The 22,165-nt window shown below is 41.1% G+C and overlaps 1 protein-coding gene across 1 annotated transcript; it reads left to right on the top strand.

The window, feature by feature from the left end:
* Window positions 1-16,606: 16,606 nt before the first annotated feature.
* On the top strand, window positions 16,607-22,002 carry DPPA4 (developmental pluripotency associated 4; the record flags this gene model as incomplete). Its single annotated transcript, XM_080654681.1, has 5 exons — window positions 16,607-16,787; window positions 18,542-18,702; window positions 18,785-18,835; window positions 19,467-19,758; window positions 21,803-22,002. 5 exons carry the CDS (start codon window positions 16,607-16,609, stop codon window positions 22,000-22,002), a joined length of 885 nt encoding a protein of 294 aa, XP_080510807.1.
* Between the last annotated feature and the right edge of the window lie 163 nt (window positions 22,003-22,165).

The raw sequence follows: 22,165 nt of genomic DNA, 5'->3' as shown, positions 1-22,165 counted from the left end.
GGGTCATCTCTCTTTCTGTGCTGGACATGGAAAAGAGAGACCCTGCCATACCCTCCCCCACCTCAGGCCTTCTACACCCTATTGTCTATATCCATGAGTTATGCATACAAGTTCTTTGATTGATCTCTTCCCACCCATCCCCCCTCCCCCACCTCCTCTCTGAGATTCCGAAATTTGTTCTATGCTTCTATCTCTGGATCTATTTTGTTCATCAGTTTATTTTGTTCATTAGATTCCATGTATAAGTGAGATCATGTGATACTTGTCTTTCTCTGACTGGCTTAATTTTTTTTAATTTTTTTTATTGATTCCAGAGAGGAAGGCAGAGGGAGAAAGAGACAAAAACATCAATGATGAGAGAGATTCATTGATCAGCTAACTCCCACATGTCCCCAGCTGGGGACTGAGCCCACAACCCAGGCACATGCCCCTGACCTGAATGGAACCCGGGACCCTTCAGTCCACAGGTCAATGCTCCATCCACTGATCCAAACCAGCCAGGGCTCTAATGGGCTTATTTTGCTTAGCATAATTCTCTCCAGGTCATCAGAAAATTAAATATGGAACTGCTATTTAACGCAGTGATCCCACTACTAGGAATATATTCTAAAAAACCCAAAACATCAATTAGAAAGAATGTATGAACCCCTGTGTTCATACCAGCACAATATATAATAGCTGAGATCTTGAAACAGCCCAAGTGCCCATCAGTAGATGCGTGGATAAAAAAGCTGCGGTACACTTACACCATGGTATACTATGCAGCAGTAAAAGAGAAGGCTCTCTAACCCTTTGAGACAGCATGGAGGGACCTGTTGTTGCTTTGCATAACTTTATTTTTTTGTTGTTGTTTTTTGTTTGGTCCTGCTGTGTCTTGTTCTGTTCTGTAAGCATGTATATAACAGCTGGCATGACAAGGTTGGGGTTGAGCCTCATTGTCAGCAAGTCAGAGAGGACATCCCTCCCATGAATGGGGCATCAACAGGAGAGCCCAAATAACACACACAAGGGGCATTTCCAGAGCATCCAGCTCATGAAAACAAAGAGACTGTATCACTGGACCACTCAAGACACTTTCTACACAAGGCTATCCCACAAAGACTGGGAGGCATAAAAGTTTTATCTAATACATATATAAAAAAAAAACAAAGAGACTTCTAAAATGGGGAGACAAAGAAACAACCCCAAAAGTGAAAGATGAGGAGGAATCTCCAGAAAAAGAACTACATGAAATGGAGCCAAGCAACCTATCAGACATAGAGTTCAAAGTAATAGTTATAAAGATGCTTAAAGAACTTAGTACAAATTACAAGGAACTCAGTGAAAACTAAAACAGCATAAAAAAGGAAATAGAAACAATGAACGAGAATCAGACAGAAATAAAGAATAGCATATCAGACATCAAAAACTCACTGCAAGTAATTAAAAGTAGATTGGATGCAGCAGAGGATCAAATTAGTGATTTGAAAGACAAGGTAGAAATAAATACCCAATTACAACAGGAAACAGAAAAAAGAGTTAAAAAGGAGAAAAATAGTATAAGGGAGCTCTGGGACAACATGAAACATAACAATATCTATATCATAGGAATATCAGAAGGGGAAGAATGTTAGCAAGGAACAGAGAACCTGTTTGAAGAAATAGTGACAGAATACTAATACTTCCCCAATCTGTTGATGGAAAATGTCAGACAAGTTCAAGAGGCACAGAGAGTACCAATCAAGATAAACCCAAAGAAAGCCTGGTGGCATGGCTCAGTGGTTGAGTGTCAACCTATGAACCAGAAGGTCATAGTTAGGTTTTCAGTCAGGGCACATGCCTCGGTTGTGGGCTTGCTCCAGTGTGGGGCATACAAGAGGCAGTCAATCAATTATTCTCTCTCATTCTCTCTCTCTCTCTCTCTCTCTCTCTCTCTCTCTCTCTCTCTCTCTCTCTCCCTTATCTCTGAAATCAATGAAAATATATTTTAAAAAATATGAACCCAAAGTGACCCACACTTAGACACATCATAATTTAAATGGCAAATGTTATAGACAAAGAAAGAATCTTTTATTATTTTGTTGTGGTTCTTAATCCTAGCCTTATGACATTTTTTGGTTGATTTTTAGAGAGAGTGGAAGGGAGAGGTAGAGACAGAGAGAGAGAAACAGCAATATGAGACATCGCTGCATGTGCCTAGACCAGGGCTTGGGATTGAGCCTACAACCAAGGTACATGCCCTTGATAAGAATTGAACCCATGACCTTTGGTCTGTGGGCCTATGCTCTACCCCCTGAGCCAAACCCGGTAGGGCAAGACAAAGAAATAATCATAAAGGCAGCAAGAGAGAGACAGAAAATTACCTACAAAGGAGTTTCCATTAGAATGTCAGCTAAATTCTCAATAGGAATACTTCAGGCCAGAAGGGAGTGGAATAAAGTATTCAAAGTAATAAAAGTAAGGATCTAAATCCAAGACTACTGTATCCAGCATGGGTATAATTTAATATTGAAGGTGAAATAAAAAGTTTTTCAGACAGAAAAAAAAGGCTCAAGGAGTAGATTACCACCAAATCAGCAATGCAAAAAATGTTAAAGAGACTGCTTTAAGAAGAAGAAAAGGAAAGAAGATCATAGACATAAAGAAAATAAAAATAGTAATAAATATCAATAATAACCTTAAATGTAAATTGATTAAATGCTCTAGTCGAAAGACATAGGATGACTGAACAGATAAGAAAATATGGCCCATATATATGCTATTTACAAGAGAGCCACCTAAGAACAAAAGATACACATAGACTGAGCAGTAGGATATGGGAAAAAATATTCCATGCAAATGGAAAGGAAAAAAAATCTGGGGTAGCAATATTCACATCTGACAAAATAGACTTCAAAACAAAGGCCATAACAAGAGACAAAGAAGGCCACTTCATAAGACTATAGGGAATGATTCAACAAGAAAATATAACCTTGGTAAACATATATACATCCATTAGAGGAACACCCAAATATATAAAATATCTCTTGATGGACTTTAAGGAAGATTGACAGCAATACAGTCATAGTAGGGGACTTTAACATACCACTGACATCACTGGATAGATATTACAGACAAAAACTCAACAAAGAAAGAGAGGCCTTAAATGATACACTAGATCAGATTGATCTAACTGATATTTACAGAATATTTCAACCCAAAGCAATAAAATATTCTTCTCAAGCACACATGGAACATTTTCATAGATAGATCATATGTTAGGACACAAAATCTATACAAATTCAACAAGATTGATATCATACCAAAGCATCTTCTCAGATTACAATGTCATAAAGTTAGTAATCAACTACAATAAAAAAATAACTCAAAACCATTCAAATAAATAAATAGCATGTTATTAAACAATGAATGAGTTAGCAATGAGGTGAAGAAGGAAATTAAAAATTTCCTGAAAACAAATGAAAATTAACACAAAACCACCCAAAACTTATGGGATACTGTGAAAACAGTCCTGAGAGGGAACTTCATAGCATTACAAGCCTATCTTAAAAAACAAGAAAAAGCATTAATTGTCCAGCTAGTGTGGCTCAGTGGTTGACCCTCGACCTATGAACCAGGAGGTCATGATTCCATTCCTGACCAGGGCATGTGCCCAGGTTGCAGGCTCAATCAACATTAGGGGGCATGCAGGAGGAAGCCAATTAATGATTCTCTCTCATCACTGATGTTCCTATCTCTCCTCCCTCCCCCTTCCTCTCTGAAATTAATAAAAATATATTTTTAAAAAAGCATTAATAAACTGTCCAACCCTACAACTAAATGAATTAGAAAGAGAAAAACAAGAAAAGCCCAGAATGAGAAGGAAGAAAATAATAAAGATCAGAGCGAAAATAATGACATAGAAACTTAATAAAAAAAAACAAAGACAATACAAAAGATCAATGAATCCAAGAGCTAGTCTTTTGAAAAGATAAACAAGATCAGTGTTCGGCAAACAGCAGCTCCTGAGCAACATGCAGCTCACGAGCCATGGTTTGCCGTTCTGTTAACTAATGAGTTTGCTGACCACTGAACAAGATTGATGAACCCATTGCCAGACTCATCAAGATACAAAGAGATCTTGTGGGGCTCCTGTGGTGAGACATCTTGGCCAGCACAGTTACTGGCCCTGGGAAGACAGCTGCCTTTCTCCTTCTGTGAAAAGGAAACAAACAAATAAAAATATGAACAAAGAGAGAAAACCCAAATAAATAAAATCAGAAATGAAAGAGACCATATAACAATGGACACCACAGAAATACAAAAGTTTGTAACAAATACTACAAACAACTATATGCCAATAAACTGGACAATCAGGTTAAATGGACACATTTCTAGAAACATACAATCTTCCAAAATCCAATCAGAAAGAATCAGAAAACCTTAATAGGCCAAAAACAACTGATGAATTTGAAGCAGTAATTTAAAAACTCCTAGCAAACAAAAGTCCTGGGGACTGGATGGATTTACAGAATTTTACCAAACATTCAAAGAAGAACTAACACATATCCTCCTCAAACTATTTCAAAAAATTCAAGTGGGCGGAACACTTACAAGCTCTTTTTACAAAGCCAGCATTTTCCTAATTCCAAAACCAGATAAAGACACTACAAAGAAAGATATTACAGGCTAATATCTCTGATGAACACAGATGCTAAAATCCTCAACAGAATTTTAGCAAATTGGATCCAGCATTATTTTAAAAAGATCATGTACCATAATCAAGTGAGATTTATTCCAGAGATGCAAGGCTAGTACAATATTTGCAAGTCAATAAATGTGATACATCACCCACCCAATGTGGTTCAGAGGTTGAGCATTGACCTATGAATCAGGTTGAGGTTTGATTCCTGGTCAGGGCACATGCTGGGGTTGCAGGTTTGATTCCCAGTGAGGGGTGTGCAAAAGGCAGCCAATCAATGATTCTCTCTCATCATTGATGTTTCTATCTCTCTCTTCATCTCCCTTCCTCTCTGAAATCAACAAAAACATATTTAATAAATAAATAAATCTGACACATCACATAAACAAAATGAAAAATAAAAATCACATGATCATAACAATAGATACAGAAAAAGCATTCGACCAAATCCAGTACCCTTTTTGACAAAAACTCCCAGCAAAATGAGAAGAGAGGGATCATGCTTCAACATAATAAAGGCCATATATGACAAATCTAGAGTGAACATCATTCTCAATGGGCAAAAACTAGAATCATTTCCCCCAAGAACAGGAACAAGACAGGTATGCTTTCACCAATCTTATTCAACGTAATACTAGAAGTCCGAGCCACAGCAATCAGACAAGAAGAGATAAAAGGCATCCAAATTGGAAAAGAGGAAGTAAAACTGTCATTATTTGCAGATGACATGATATGGTACATAGAAAACCCTAAATACTCCATCAGGAAACTATTAGATTTAATAAGTGAATTTCGGCTTGACCAGTGTGGCTAAGTGGTTGAACATAGACCTATGAACAAGGAGGTCATGATTCGATTCCCAGTCAGGGCACATGCCTGGGTTGTGGGCTCAATTCCAAGTGTGGGGTGTGCAAGAGGTAGCCAATCAATGATTCTCTCTCATCATTTATGTTTCTATCTGTCTCTCCCTCTCCCTTCCTCTCTGAAATCAATAAATTATTTTTTAAAAAAGACTGATTATTGGGTGGCTATGTCTATGTTGAGTGAGAGATAGACTAGAGTACAGGTTCCCCTTCAATTGATCATCCATATTTTGAGTAGAACAGTCTCCCATTAAGAAGGCATGTAGAAAAAAAAATCTCTAGGACATGCCAAATCATTAATTATAGTACATGTTTGATTACGATGCTTGTTTTACCACTTGCCAGGCATCTGGAGCTTTGTATATCTGGCCCATCATCCTTGATTTGGGGAGGTCAGGAGATCTGGACACAAAATGACATTGTGACAGTGTCTTGAGATGGTGTTTCCTGAGTACAAGTAGGGCTGGTAACTGGTAACCTGGTGGAGACAAACTGTTTTTTTTTTTTTTTTAAATAAATCTTTATTCAGATTATTACAATTATTTCTCCTTTTTCCCCCCATAGCTCCCCTCCACCCCTTTCCCACCCCACCTTCTGCCCTTACCTCCCCGCCACTGTCCTCATCCATAGGTGTATGATTTTTGTCCATTCTCTTCATGAATCCCCCATACCCCTTTCCCCCTGAGAATTATCAGTCCACTCCCTTTCTATGCCCCTGATTCTATTATATTCACCAGATTATTCTGCTCCTCAGGTTTTTAATTCACTTGATTTTTAGGTTCACTTGTTGATAGATATGTATTTGTTGTTCATAATTTTTATCTTTACTTTTTTCTTCTTCCTCTTCTTTAAGAATACCTTTCAGCATTTCATATAATACTGGTTTGGTGGTGATGAACTCCTTCAGCTTTTTCTTATCTGTGAAGCTCTTTATCTGCCCTTCAATTCTGAATGATAGCTTTGCTGGGTAGAGTAATCTTGGTTGTAGGTTCTTGCTATTCATCACATTGAAAATTTCTTGCCACTCCCGTCTGGCCTGCATAGTTTCTATTGAGAAGTCAGCTGACAGTCGTATGGGTGCTCCCTTGTAGGTAATTAACTGTTTTTCTCTTGCTGCTTTTAATATTCTCTCTTTGTCTTTTGCTCTTGGCATTTTAATTATGATGTGTCTTGGTGTGGTCCTCTTTGGATTCCTTTTGTTTGGGGTTCTGTGGGCTTCCTGGACTTGTAAGTCTATTTCTTTCACCAGGTGGGGGAAGTTTTCGGTCATTATTTCTTCAAATAGGTTTTCAGTATCTTGCTCTCTCTCTTCTTCTGGCACCCCCATAATTCTGATGTTGGTACGCTTGAAGTTGTCCCAGAGTCTTCTTACATTATCTTCAACTTTTTGGATTTTTTTTTTTGCTTTTTGCTTTTTCGGTTGAGTGTTTTTTGCTTCTTTGTATTTCAATTCTTTGACTTGATTCTTGTGTTCCTCTATTCTGTTTCTGGGTCTCTGTATAATATTTTTTATTTCAGTCAGTGTATGTTTAATTTCTAGTTGGTCCTTTTTCATATCTTCGAGGGTCTCGTTATATTTATCGGCCTTTTCTAGGATATTCTTAAAAAGTCTTATAACGGTGGTTTTGAATTCTATATCCAGTCGTTTGTTTTCCTCCATTTCTTTCGTTTGTGATCTGATTCTTTGACCCCGCATTTTCACTGATTCCCTGAGTTGGTAAGGTAGATATTTGTGCTAGGTTTCCAATATGGCCCAGTGGGTCTGCCTCCCCAGTTAACCTGAGGTGGACACTCTTGGTGCACCCCTTTGTGGACTGTGTGTACAGCCTTGTTGTAATTAAGTCTTTATTGTTGTTGGTATCACTGGGAAGAATTGACCTCCGGGTCAGTTGGCTGTAAGGATCAGCTGTGTCTATGCTGGGAGAAGCCCGGTGCTGGAGACAGCCCTATAGGATTAGACTTGCCAAATTGCAATAGCCTCTGTGCTCAGCTTGGATGGGGTGGAGCCTCAGTCTTGGCTTCCCGTCAGCCCCGCCCCTGCGCGCATGTGCGCTTTCAGTCCTCCACCTTCCCCGGCTCCCGAGTCTCCGCCCGAGAGTCCAGACTCCCCCCACAAGAGCGTGGGACCCCAGGGGCTCGCCTGGAACCGGGGTTCACTGCAGTCAGAACTGGGGCACAGTGCCGTCAGGAGCCTCTGACTCCCCTCCACCAGGGAAAGCCCACGGCAACCTCCACAGCCCTTGTGCGCACCGGCGCAGGCGCGCTTTCAGTCCTCCGCCTTCCCTGGCTCCCGAGTCTCCGCCCGAGAGTCCAGACTCCCCCCGTAAGAGCGTGGGTCCCCAGGGGTTCGCCCGGAACTGGGGTTCAGTGCAGTCAGAACTGGGGTTCAGTGCGGTCGGAGGCTTCCTTCCCCCTTCCGCCAGAGGAAGTCAGCCAGGCTCTCAGCCGCCCTTCCTCTCTGCACGCACAAAGACCCTTTGCCGTACCTCCAATTCTCTGTGAGCTTTTCTCCTTCCTTCTAGTTGTAGAATTTTCACTCAGCCTGCTTTCCTGTGGTTCTGGATGGTGTCCGTTCTGTCTTTTAGTTGTAGTTTTGAAATTGTTGTGCGAGGCAGCAGTTTAGGTGTTTACCTATGCCGCCATCTTGGTTTCTCTCCGGAGACAAACTGTTTTTACAAATTTTAGTATTACTGGGGCAAAAGCTAGAACAACAAGAATTATGACAAATGGTCCGGTGGAAGGGAAGAGATATTAGTTTGGAGGGTTGTAGTCTAATATACCAAAATGAGATGAGGTTTATTCCCTCTCTCTCTCTTTCTTTCTTTCTCTCTCTCTTTCCTTAAATTCTAAATTCAAGAATATTTTTTCATTGATTTTTAGAGAGTGGAAGGGAGGGGGGAAACACAGAGAGAGAGGGAAACATCTATGTGAGAGAGACACAATGATTTGTTGCCTCCTGCACACACCCCGACCAGTCGGGGATTGAGCCTGCAACCAAGGTACATGCCCTTGACCAGAATTGAACCTAGGACCCTTCAGTTCATGGGCCCACATTCTATCCACTGAACCAAACCAGCTATGGCAAAATGAGGTTTATTCTCTTGCTTTCTTTTTACATATATATATATATATATATATACATATATATATATATATACATACATATATACAATCCTAGCCTTATGACATTTTTTGGTTGATTTTTAGAGAGAGTGGAATGATAGCTTTGCTGGGTAGAGTAATATTGGTTGTAGGTTCTTGCTATTCATCACTTTGAATTATTTATTGCCACTCCCTTCAGGCCTGCATAGTTTCTATTGAGAAATCAGCTGACATTCGTATGGGTACTCCCTTGTAGGTAACTAACTGTTTTTCTCTTGCTGCTTTTAATATTCTCTCTTTGTCTTTTGCTCTTGGCATTTTAATTATGATGTGTCTTGGTGTGGTCCTCTTTGGATTCCTTTTGTTTGGGGTTCTCTGTGCTTCCTGGACTTGTAAGTCTATTTCTTTCACCAGGTAGGGGAAGTTTTCTGTCATTATTTCTTCAAATAGGTTTTCAATATCTTGCTCTCTCTCTTCTTCTGGCACCCCCATAATTCGGATGCTGGTATGCTTGAAGTTGTCCCAGAGGCTCCTTACACTATCTTCATATTTTTGGATTCTCTTTTCTTTTTGCTTTTCTGGTTGGGTGTTTTTTGCTTATTCGTATTTCAAATCTTTGACTTGATTCTTGCGATCCTCTAGTCTGCTGTTGGATCTCTGTATGTTATTCTTTGTTTCAGTCAGTGTATGTTTAATTTCTAGTTGGTCCTTTTTCATATCCTCAAGGGACTCACTAAATTTATCAGCGGTTTCTAGAAAATTCTTGCAAAACCTTGTAACTGTACTTTTGAACTCTGTATCCAGTCATTTGCTTTCCTCCATTTCTGTCATTGTGACCTGTTTCTTTGTCTCTGCATTTTGGCTGCTTCCCTTTGTTGATAGAGTGGCTTTGTGTGCTAGGTGTCCTATAGGGCCCAGTGGCTCAGCCTCCCCAGTTACCTGAGGTGGACACTGTGTCATTTATATAACTTGGTGCACCCCTTTGTGGGCTGTGTGCACAGTCTTGTAGTTAAGCCTTGATTGTTGTTGGTATCACTGGGAGGAATTGATCTCCAGGCCAACTGGCTGTGAGGATCAATTGTGTCTACGATGGGAGAACTTCTGTTCTGGAGACACCCTTATGGGGCAGGACTTGCTTCAGTGGGGCTTTGGTGCTCACTGAGTCTGCCCCCTGAGTGTGTCCCTTATGGATCTGAGGAGTTGTAACCTGGATGGTCCTACTCTGATACCTGGGTACACTAACTGTTGGATCTCCAAGGAGGTGCAAATTTAGCCTCTGCCTGAGGCCACCCAGCAGGAGCTACAGAGAGATCTGCAGATTTCTTTCCTTTGTTTGGGGTTTAAAGGTGCCTAGATGAGACCCAGCTGTGAAGCAATGCAAGCTGCTGTGGAGCCTTGGGCCTTCTTTTGGATATTCTGGGGCTCTCTGACCCAGCTGCAGTTTGTTAGGTAATTTTAGATTGCAAAGGGCCAGGCCATTCATATGCAAAAGCCTCTGTGCACAGCTGGTGTGGAGTTGTAAATTGGGTGTGGTGGGGTCTCAGGGAATCAACAGGGCAGAGCAAACAGCATGGCTGACCTTTAGCCCTGCCCTAAGAGGCCCCTGGGTCTCAGTGTCCTGCAAGCACCTCTGAGAAAAAGCCGCCCTCATGTTCCAGCCCGATGCCAGACAGTCCTGTTTCCCCCCCTTTTGAGTCTGGGTCCCCAGAGTCTCGCCCAGAACTGGAGTTCAGAGCAGTCAGGAGCTTGTGTCTCCCTCCCAATTGAACAAGACAACCACGTCCTCAGTTGCCAGCCCTTTCCGTGCGCACCGCCGTACCTCTGCACTTTACTTCTGCACCTCCTCTGAGTCTCAGTGTGCTTTTCTCTTCCCTTCTAGTTGTAGAATTTCCACTCAGCCAGCCTTTCTGTGGTTCTGGGTGGTGTTTGTTTTGTCTTTTAGTTGTAGTTTTGAAGTGGTTGTGTGAGGCAGCAAGTTCAGGTGTTTACCTATGCCGCCATCTTGGTTTCTCCTATATAACTTCCTTTAAAAAAAAAAATATGAACACTTCACAAATTTGGGTGTCATCCTTGTGCAGGGACCTGCTAATCTTCACTGTATCTATATAACTTTCTTTTAACATTTCTCTTTACAAACCTTCTATAACTTTCACAAACCTTTTTACAACTTTATTTTTTATTTTTTTTTTAAATATATTTTATTGATTTTTTACAGAGAGGAAGGGAGAGGGATAGAGAGCTAGAAACATCGATGAGAGAGAAACATCGATCAGCTGCCTCCTGCACAACTCCCACTGGAGATGTGCCCGCAACCAAGGCACATGCCCTTGACTGGAATCGAACCCGGGACCCTTCAGTCCACAGGCTGACGCTCTATCCACTGAGCCAAACCGGTTTCGGCTAATTTTTTTTCATTATTGATTTCAGAGAGGAAGGAAGAGGGAGAGAGATATAGAAACATCAATGATGAGAGAGAATCATTGATCAGCTGCCTCCTGCACGCCACCTACTGGGGATTTAGCACACAACCTGGGCATGTGCTTTTGACTGGAATTGAACCTGGGACCCTTCAGTCCACAGGCCAATGCTCTACCCCAAGCATGTTAAACTCAAAGGCTAACATGGGCCAAATAAACAGGTTTAAGTTTATGTAGGCCCCAAAAAACGAAAGCTTCAATTTTCATAGAAAGGTAGGTTTATTTCAATAGAGACATGCTGAATACAAAGGGCTGAAATAAATGAGTAATCATTAACATAAAATAATAGAACATTTTAATATAAATTAATATTTTTTCTTGAATATTAATTTACCAGACACTGAATAACTGCATAAATTAATAAGCATAATGCAACTAAACCTATTTTTCTTGTTCCCTGAAAGCAAAATATTTCCTGTTGTGCACATCAAACAAGGCAGTCCAAGACTAATGACGTGGCAATAGGTTGCTAACATATTCACTGCTAGTATTAGTGGAGAGAAATAGTTTGCCTGCACGTAAGGGAAATGAATGCAACATGATTATAGTAACCAATCATTAGGAAATGTTGTATTTCGTTATTAATAATTATGTATAACAGATTATTGTAAAAATTAGGTCACAAAATTTTTATTAAAACGTTTTTCACATACTAGTACCATCATATTGTCTGGGCTGCAAAAATATTCGTTGTGGGCCGCATGCGGCCCATTGGCCTCGAGTTTGACATGCTTGATCTAGACCCCTGCTTTCCTCTTTGGTATTTTGGGGCTTGCTCAGTTCACACCTACACTTCCTTCTCTACTCCTAGCTCCCATTTACTTACTTCCTATGGCCACCTATTTCTATACTGTGAGTAGATTATCACTTCCATCTGAGTAAAAAATTATCTCTTTTTCATCATTTTAGGGCAAGCAATGAGATATAGGAAAACAAAACAAAATAAAGGGACAAAACAAACTTTGTAATCTGACAAGGGAAGGTTTGAAATCCAACAGTCACTTGTTCTGAACATAGGAAATGTCTTCACTTATCTTTTTTTAAAAATATATTTTTATTGATTTCAGAGAGGAAGAGCGATAGAAGCATCAATGATGAGAGAGAATTCTTGATTACCTGCCTCCTGCATGCCCCGCACTAGGGGTCAAGCCAGAAACTCGTGAATGTGCCCTGAGCGAGAACTGAACCAGGACCTGCTGGTTCATAGGTCGACGCTAAACCACTGAGCCATACCAGCCCGGGCTTCAGGTATCCTTAATCCCTGACAGTTTAGCAGTGAGGTGTGATCTGAGGAGGCCATTTTCAAACATTTTGTAAGAAAAGAATCCTTGTTTGGTAGTCAATAGGTTAGGACCTCAAGCAGTAGAATCAGGCTGACCTAGACTTAATGAATTTTAAATACTTATTGAACTTTTAAAACTATTAGTTGCTGACAGATGGTAAGGTGTTAGTTATCATTAGTACAGATGGGAAGCTGGAGGTTTTTATGTGTGTTTTTAAAATTTTCACCTGAAGATATGTATTTTAGGGAGAGGAAAAGGAGGGGATCCATTGATGCAAGAAACATCAATCCATTGCTTCCTGTATGTGCCCCAACAAGGGATCCAACCCAAAACCTGTGTATGTGCTCTGACCAGGAATGGAACCTGCCACCTTTCCATGGGACGACTGAAAAGCTGGAGTTTTAATTGTTTGAGCAACCTTCTTAAGAAAGAAGATGTTGCCTTAGCAGTTTTGGCTCAGTGGATAGAGCATCGGCCTGCAGACTGAAGAGTCCTGGGTTTGCTTCTGTTTAAGGGCACATGCCTGGATTGCAGGCTTGATCACCAGTAGGGGGCGTGCAGGAGGCAGCCGATCAATGATTCTCTCTCATCATTGATGTTTCTATCTCTCGCTTCCTCTCTGAAATCAATAAGAATATATATATATATATATATATATATATATATATATATATATATACATATATATATATATATATATATATATATATATATATATATTTAAAGAAAGATGTTATGTAGTACATGAAAACCTTTTTTGCTTTCCTCAAGCCACCAATCTGGCCCTGAAATTCAACTGTTTCCTAAAGTTCTGGCTTTAAATCCCTTCACTACTATGGTTCAGAAGTCTTTTGTTTTTCCCTTGGAATTTTTCTGAAGTTTTAACTTCCCAAGATCTCCTGAGCCACACCTTAGATAATTATGTTAAAAAGCTCAGGAAAAAAAAGGCCAGTAATGGTATTAATCCATTCATACCACGGTTCCCTCATAAATAAAAACACAGGTAGCATTCACAAATTGTGGGGGAGGGGAAAAAAGGAAGGGGGAAGGAGTTCCTTTGGTTGGCAGGAAGTAGGAGGAGACTTTTTAAAGCAATTTTGGGTCAGGGGCCATTTCAGAAGTAAGAACATTTTCTTCGTCAGCCTTGAATTCTTTTCTCAGTATGGAAAATGCAAAAGGCAAGAAGGTAAGGACATTAAGGACATTTTAGTGGCTTTGTTTTCTGTCTTTGTGTGTTACACTCTCATCATCAGCACATTCATTCTTTTTTTTTTTTTTTTTTTTTTGGTAAGAGAACATTTATTGGGTAAATTACAGAGGTAGAAAAAGTAATTCCTAGAAGAAATGGGCTTAGCAAACAAGTTCTAGAGGTAAAGGAGAGTGAGGAAGCTAATGGTAAGGTGCCTGGGGCAGGGAGAGGGAGGGGGAAGGGAAAGTAAGTTCTAGATATGGTGGAAGCCTGCTAGATATGAGGAAATAAATAAGAAATGAGTTGGCTGTTTTTGGTTTTAAAGAGATGCTTTATCCTGTCAAAATAATCAGGTATCAGGGCTAGAAGGAAACGAAAATGGGAATAAAAGAGAGGTGAGGAAAAGACTTTAGAAAGAAGCAGTTGACTAAGGCTGGGAGAAAAATGAGATCCTAAACCAAAGGTGCTGTGTCTGAGCTGGTCTTTTCCTGGGGTTGTTAGAGCCAAGAAATAATTAGAAGCCATACATACTGGTGAGCACTGCAGACAGAAACTAAAGCTGGAGAGACTTCGAGGTTACTACTGTGGGGGCTAAAAAACTATATTACACTTTTCCTCCCACCTTCTAAGTTCTTCTGGCTGGGCTAATCAGATTAGCAGAGACAGATTAATAGGAGAAAATAAAGTTTTAACACATGTGCATGGGAAATTCACATGGGCAGGAAAATTCCCGAAGACAGTGAGGCAACATTGCCATTTTGGACAAAATAGAAAAGGGTGTGTGTGTGTGTGTGTGTGTGTGTGGCGGGTTGGGGGGGGAGGGGGGAGGAGGAGGAGAATGGTGAGATCTTAGATTCGTAAGTGAGAATGGGCAATTTACAGGTAGAGAAAGAGCTGAGCTTACACGGCAGAAAAATCCTAGCCAAAGACCCCCACCTGAAGCCCTCTTATTATCATAATTCAAATTAGGCCAAGGTGAACATCCTAAGATCTTTGTGAAGCAGTTTCTCTGTCTGAAGCTCTTGGGGCTGAGGGGGTCAAAGGTTCTTTCCAGTGCTTGCTTCGGCAGCACATATACTAAACTTGGAATGATACAGAGATTAGCATGGTCCCTACGCAAGGATGACACGCAAATTCGTGAAGTGTTCCATATATATATATATATATATAAGTTTTTTAATAAACGTGTTTCTTTTTTTTTTTTTTTTTTTTTTTTAAATATATTTTATTGATTTTTTACAGAGAGGAAGGAAGAGGGATAGAGAGTTAGAAACATCGATTAGAGAGAAACATCGATCAGCTGCCTCTTGCACACCTCCTACTGGGGATGTGCCCGCAACCAAGTTATGTGCCCTTGACCGGAATCGAACCTGGGACCTTTCAGTCCGCAGGCCGACGCTCTATCCACTGAGCCAAACTGGTTTTGGCAATAAACGTGTTTCTTAATAAACAGCTTAAAATCAATATCCCAAAAAGGCAGCCTCAGGGTGGCCAAAGTTTGGTTTCTTTCAGTACAGAAGAATTAAACAACTCTGCCAAGAAACCTGATCACTCTTGGGATCTCTTCCTAGAACCGAGTCATTTTTGCCCTCTCAATTTTAAGATTTTTGTGAGGCCCAAAAGTGAGTATTTTGTGAAAGAGCTTTGCAAATGTAAAATTTGAATATGAATGTTAAACTGCTATAGAGTTGTAAAAATGCCATACAAATGTTAATTTGTCCAGTACTCCCACCTGGATGGATGATAGAAGTGCTTTAGATTTGGGAGCAAATTGACCTTAGATTTAATTTTATCTAAAATACTGTGTGCCCTTAATTTTGTAACCTTAGTTATCAATACCTGATAGAAGATAGAGGCTCAACAGAGGTCAGTTTCTCCATATCACCCAACATTATCATCCCCACTGTTCTCTTGTTTCTTTTGATTCTATTAACCAATAAGTAATTGAATGCCTATAATGAAAAGTAAAGAAATTCTACCCTGGTGGGGCTTACAATCAAATGGAGTAATAGGCACTGATCAAATCACAAGCAAATGTAAAATTGCAACTGAAAAGTGGTGGAATGAGGAAATGATGTAGGTTTGCCATGGTTGTAAAGGCTAAAAAGGATTACCAGATGAACTAAAACTGGAAGTGAGAGTCAAAAAGAGTAAGTTTTAAAATGTAAATAGAACCCAGGGGGGGAAGGAGGGGGAGGGTGGAGCTGAGGGAAATCTTTTTATTTTTATTTATCAGTTCTTTTTATTTTTTTAATCCTCACCCAAGGATCTTTTTCCATTGATTTTTAGAGAGAGGAAAAAACAGAAATAACTGATGTGAAGGAAACACATCGATTGGTTGCCTCCTGCACGCACCCCAACCAGAGCCCGGGCCAGAGAGGAGCCTGCAACCAAGGTACTTGCCCTTGACTGGAATCTAACCTGGGACCCTTGGGTTTGCAGGCCGACACTCTATCCACTGAGCCAAATGGGCTAAGGTAGGGAAATCTCTTTAGGTCAAAGTAACTGTGTTGGGAAGGAAAGGAATGCTGAGACTGAAACTTGGGGCAATGGAGAGTAGTGGAAAAAATAAAAAACTGAAATGGAAAATATGAGGCCGGTACATTGTATTAAGGGCATTTGATTATCCTGATATTTCCCTGCTAAGAACAATAATGGATGTATAGCATCTCTATGGGAAACATTTTTTGGAAGCAGTCAAGAATAAAGAAATGGGGGGGAGGGGTTGTAAATCTTCCTGGTGAGAGATAAGGATAATGTGGGTGATATAAGGGCTTCTTCCAAAGCAGAGCATAATTTCCTCTATTTTATTTGTATCTATAACTTGTGTCTTCTCTCATACATTCAAATTGGCCTTCTCCCATTTCTCCATCATTGTTAGCTATCTTATACATAAACCTGAGCATTAAGATGATACCCAGAGAATACACACTGCCTACGGACTTCAGTGACCTTCAGTGACCGTCTTGGTGTCTTGGGTGTGGATAACCTTAAGGCAGATAATGTGATGTGGTAGGTCAGACACCAGAGGAATGACTGACTGGCTCTTCTATCCCCAGCAGAAGTCCCCAAAGAAGTCAGGGGAGCAGCAAAAAGCTTCAAAATCCCAACTGGTACCAACTAAAGAGAAACATGAGGGTGCTGGTGAACCAAGTCAACAAAGAACCTCAGAGATGGAGACCAAACGGAAGAGATCTAAGAAAGATGACAAAGGTAAGAGGTACACAGCCCCTCAAATCCCATTTCCTTGGTTTAAGCCTGAGGAACTTTTCTGGAGAAGGAAATAAATGTTTGTCCTCTACTCTGCAGGCCATATGCGTCCTTTGAAGCCTGGCTTAAATCTCGCCTCCCTGAAGCCTTCTTTCAGTCACCTCTTAAAACTTATTACTTCCTGTCTCCAAATTCCCACAATACATTTGGTTCTAATGATCATTTTGCTTCCACTCTGACTAGGAGAAAATTCTGAGATGTCCTAAATTACAGCCGCCCGAGTAGGAGCGAAAGACAGAACTGTTGGTCTGTTGATGTCCAGAGGCCGGCTAAGAAAGAACTGCTCACATTCTTCTTGTTGTGTGGAGCTTGGATTAAATTCCCGGTTGTATTTCTACAGATTATTGTAGCCAAGTACCATCACACTCCATGAGCCACCGCTGTGTCTTTATGTGTGGGCTTTCTGACTCTATGCCTATCCCAGTCCTGGCTCCACTTCACTCTCTCCCATCCCTTTGCCGATGGCTAATGTAAATTCTTTCACGTGGGTGTACACCTTTCTTCCCCCTCCCTGCTTCTTAATGTATAAAAACACTTGTAAACTCCCAAGTCGATGGACATGCTTGTCTCTTCCACCTAGCCAAGCTGCTGGTGGTTTGGACTTCATGTCCCAAGACCCATCTCCTTTTCAGCTAGCATTTCTGGCTCAATGAAACCTTTCTTTAAAAAAAAAAAAAAGACTTTCAGCCATGGAAATTAAAATTTTTGTTTTAACCAGCTGCTTGGAGTTAAGGACCTCGATGTGCAATGACTTGCGGCAGACGGATGCAGGTTTGCAATTACATTCTTGAAACTCACCCTGGCTGGTTTGGCTCAGTGGATAGAGCGTCAGCCTGCAGACTGAAGGGTCCCTGGTTCAATTCCGGTCAAGGGCACATTCTTAGGTTGCAGGCTCCCGACCCTGATTGGGGTACATGCGGGAGGCAAACCAATCGATGTGTCTCTTTCACATCGATGTTTCTCTGTCTCTCGCCTCTCATCCTCTCCCACTCTGTCTAAAAATCAATGGAAATATATCCCCAGGTGAGGATTAAAAAAAATAATAACATTCTTGAAACTCCACTTCCTATTTTAAAAATCGAGGATAATGTCTACTAGGCTGAGTCAGGGGTGGAAGGTCAGTTGTAATTTATATAGAATGATTCGGTAAAACTTCTAAACTATACCCAGCTAGTAACCTGGACTCAGTAAATGCTGGGAATTATTAGTGTAGATATAGCTGTGTTCTGTAAGTCTTTTCCTAAATGGTGTGTGTGGGGTGCAGCAGGAGGCCTGTGTGCTAGGACAGCAATGCTGCCCTGGTGGGGTGGGCTGGCAGATCTGTGGGTAACAGTCGTTGTTCTGAACATTGCTGAATGGTTTACTGTTTTGCGAGAGAACAAGGCATCACTGCATATTTATGATCATTTCCCTGGATTGGAAGTATGATCTCTAAGCAACTTCCTTGGAATCTCTGGGTTAAGTAGCTCACAAGTGTGTGTGAGAAGTGGGGAGTTTTAGGAATTAAAAACTGGGGAACTCAGAAGTATTAAGTCTTAGGTGTGAGGTCTGTGCCTTTGAGGTTTTGTGGTCACGGGTAAGTCATTTAACTGTATACTGGGGACTGTACTATGATAACTAAAAGTGATTGTACTTTTGACATTTTAAAAGGTCACATAAGAGTTAATTATTACTAATTTTATCCCATTCTCCTTCAGTTTCTTGTCCACAAAAGATGGCACCAGAAAAAAAAAGAGTAAGAATTCACAAGAAGATACCAATTCCTCCGCTGCCCCTTCACTTGCCACCAGTTAACATGATTCACCGAGACGTCGTGAGGGCTTGGTGCCAGCAATTAAAGCTGAGCACCAGCGGCCAGGTGAGGGCCCAGGCTGTTAGTGCGGCTAGAAGGCAGTGTGGGAACCTTGATCTAATTATTAACTCATTTTCTCTTGTCTTAGAAATGGGAAACATATGATAGGCTGCGTGCATATGCTTACCCTAATCAAAAGGTGAGTAACGGGTAAGAAATTTGGTAGAATGGAAGCTTCTGTTATCATCCTAATTACCTACTTTAGTATGAAAAAGTTGTAAAAGAATTGCCCTCCACTCCTAAAAAGGCACAACATCCCTGTCCTTAGTTTTCACCAACTCTGCAAAGAGTAATAAAAATGATGTTGCACTTCTTTTAAAAAAAATGTTTTTATTGATTTGGGGAGAGAGAGAGAGAAGTATCAAGCTGTTGCCTCCCACACGTGCCCCAACCAGGGATCAAACTCGAAACCTGGGTACGTGCCCTGACCAGGAATCAAACCGTCAACCTTTTAAGACACACTAGCCTGGGTGAGGCTTCATTTATTTTATTTTATTTTATTTTATTTTATTTTATTTTATTATTTTATTTCAGATAGGAAGAGAGAGGGAGATAGAAACATCAATGATGAGAGAGAATCATTGATTGGTTGCCTCCTGCATGCCCCCACCCCGCCATTGGGGATCGAACCCACAATCCGGGCATGTGCCCTGACTAGTAATTGAACCATGACCTTCTGGTTCATAGGTCAATGCTCAACCACTGAGCCACACCAACTGGGCTAGGCTGCACTTCTGATAACACTTTAATCTCTCCAATCCTATTTGTAGAATATTCCTATCAAACCAGAGGAGGCAAAGATATTGACATTATCACAAAGGAAATTGAAGATGGAAAAGGGGGAAATGACTCTGGACAGTTCTGGTCTTCCTGAACTGACTGCTCCCCTGGTGGAGGGGCCTGCTCCTGACGGGGGTGCTGCTGCTCTCCTGGAGGGAATGGACAATATTTTCGTGACAACTTCCACCCCGGATGATGTGTTTGCCTCCTGGAGCAGAATTGCAGCCACTACTGGGAAGACTGGGGAGATGGAGACTGTGAGGTTGACACAGGAGGCCTCTGGTAAGCCCCATATCAAAGCTGGTTCTGGTTCAGATTAGGAAATAACTTTAATTGAATTATTATTTAATGTTTTGTTGTTGTTGTTGTTAGTCCTCACCTGAGGACATTTTTTTTCAGAGTGGAAGGGAGCGAGATTGACAGAGAAACATCCATGTGAGAGAGATAGAGAGAGAGTCATCAATTGGTTGCCTCCTGCACAGGCCTGGACCAGGGCTGGGGATCAAGCCTGCAACCAAGATACAGACCCTTGACCAGAATTGAACCTGAGACCCTTCAGCCTGCAGGCTTATGCTCTACCTACTGAGCCAAACCAGCTAGGGAGCTTAATTGATATTAATCTCAATTTAGGGTATATCTAAATGACCTAAAGGGCTAGTGATTCCTGCCATCACCCTTAGTTTCTGATTCAAGGCCTGAGAATGTGCATTTCTGGCAATTTTCTCGGCACTGCTGAGGATGCTAGTAGGGGGACCACCCACTCTGAAAACCACTGCTCTAAATTACTGGTGTCATCACAAAGGGATGGCAATCTGTTTGAATTAATTTAGCGTAACAGTTTTGGCTCAGGGGATAGAGTGTCAGCCTGCAGACCAAAGGATCCCAGATTTGATTCTTGTCAAGGGCATGTACCTCGGTTTCAGACTTCTTCCAGCCATGGTCAGGGTGCGTGCAGGAGGCAACCAGTTGATGTGTTCCTCTCACATCAATATTTCTGATAATTCTCTCTCTTTCCCTCTCTCTTCCACTATCTCTAAAAATCAGTGGAAAAAATATCCTCGGGTGAGGATTTAAAAAAAAAGAAAGAAGGGCAGGCTCTAAAATCAACTCCCTGAGCTGAAGCCCTGGGTCTTCTAACATCCGTTAAATGAGAAACACTGACAGATTGTTTCAGCTTGTTCCCACTTTTCACACCATAAAATGGGTTAAGAATACAATGCTACCTCCTACTTTTGTAAGGATTATAGAAGATATAATTAAGGAAGACAATAAATTGGCAAGCTAAACAAACTGCCTGTTGAAGTGTTCACACCCTTGGACCTATTTCATGAAGGCCATTCAGACCTCTCTGGGTTAGTCTCTCTGTTGAGGAAACCAGAATGGGTCATCTACAAATGTAACTCTTCGACATAAATAAATTTATTTTGAGGTGAAGGCAATTAAACTCAGAAAAAAACCCTCCTTCTTTTCTGCCTAAAGGGAGGACATAAATTCTCCTTTTGCCAGAGATGCTCTTGTCAACTGAGAGATGGTACCAGAGGAACCTGTGAGCAAACCTTACTCCATTAGTGTCCTCCCCTGTATTTACCTCCCCACAGTTCACCACCCCTGGAGGCCTAAACCTGCTTTCTTTTGTCCCGTCATTTCTCCACAAATATATTGTTCTTTGTAGAAGATGTTATACAAGATGGAATCCTAAGTCGCCATTTTGAGTCCGGTTTTGTTGTGTATTCTCCTACCTGGCATGCACTTCATACATTAATAAAGTGTTTTTCTCTTATTAATCTGTCTTTTTAGAATCCCAGCTGGAAGCCTAAGATGGGTAGAGAGGTAAAGTTTTGCCTCCCTAACACCACCATCTACCCACTTGCAGCTTATTCCACTTCCAACTATAGTTTTTGTTTCTTTTTAAAGTTGTAATAGGAACTGTCTTGCATTATTTTCTAAAGGGAACAGGATACAGCAGGTTAACTCAAAATTCCAGGGTTCAAAAAAAAAAAAAAAATTCCAGGGTTCATATCTCAAGAGCTAGCACTTGAGAAAGAATCGAAGACCAGGATGCAATTTTTTTTTTACAGAGAGGAAGGGAGAGGGAGTGTTAGAAACATCAATGAGAGAGAAACATCGATCAGCTGCCTCCTGCACACCCCCTACTGGGGATGTGCCCACAACCAAGGTACATGCCCTTGACCGGAATCGAACCCGGGACCCTTCAGTCCGCAGGCCGACACTCTATCCACTGAGCCAAACCGGTTAGGGCCAGGATGCAATTTTGAACATGATTTGGTCTTGCTCTGTTTGTACTTACCTGTTTTTCCTTCCCCAGGTTACAAGTGGTGTGTGGTCCATGGACAAAGTCTCCCTGCAGACACAGAGGGTTGGGTTCAGCTACAGTTTTATGCTGGGCAAGCCTGGGTTCCTGAAAAACCGGGGCAAGTGTGTGCACTCTTCTTGATACCTTCCCGCAACTTTCCACCCCCACACCTGGAGGATAATATGTTGTGCCCCAAATGCATTCATAGGTAATTACCTAGTTCTTTTCTACAAACTAAAAGTGGGCCCTTGGATTTTAGTTGAGGGAAACGAGAAATGCATGTTTCTTCATCTTAATTAGCCCTGTATTTCAAGCAAAAGTTATCAGTAAAGAATTTCAAGAAAATTATCACCCATTAGTATATTCCTAGGAAAA

This window comes from Plecotus auritus (assembly GCF_963455305.1).
Source record: "Plecotus auritus genome assembly, chromosome: 2".
Classification (NCBI taxonomy): domain Eukaryota; kingdom Metazoa; phylum Chordata; class Mammalia; order Chiroptera; family Vespertilionidae; genus Plecotus; species Plecotus auritus.
Note: the sequence above shows the minus strand (reverse complement) of the source record. Positions and strands in the feature narration are given on the sequence as shown.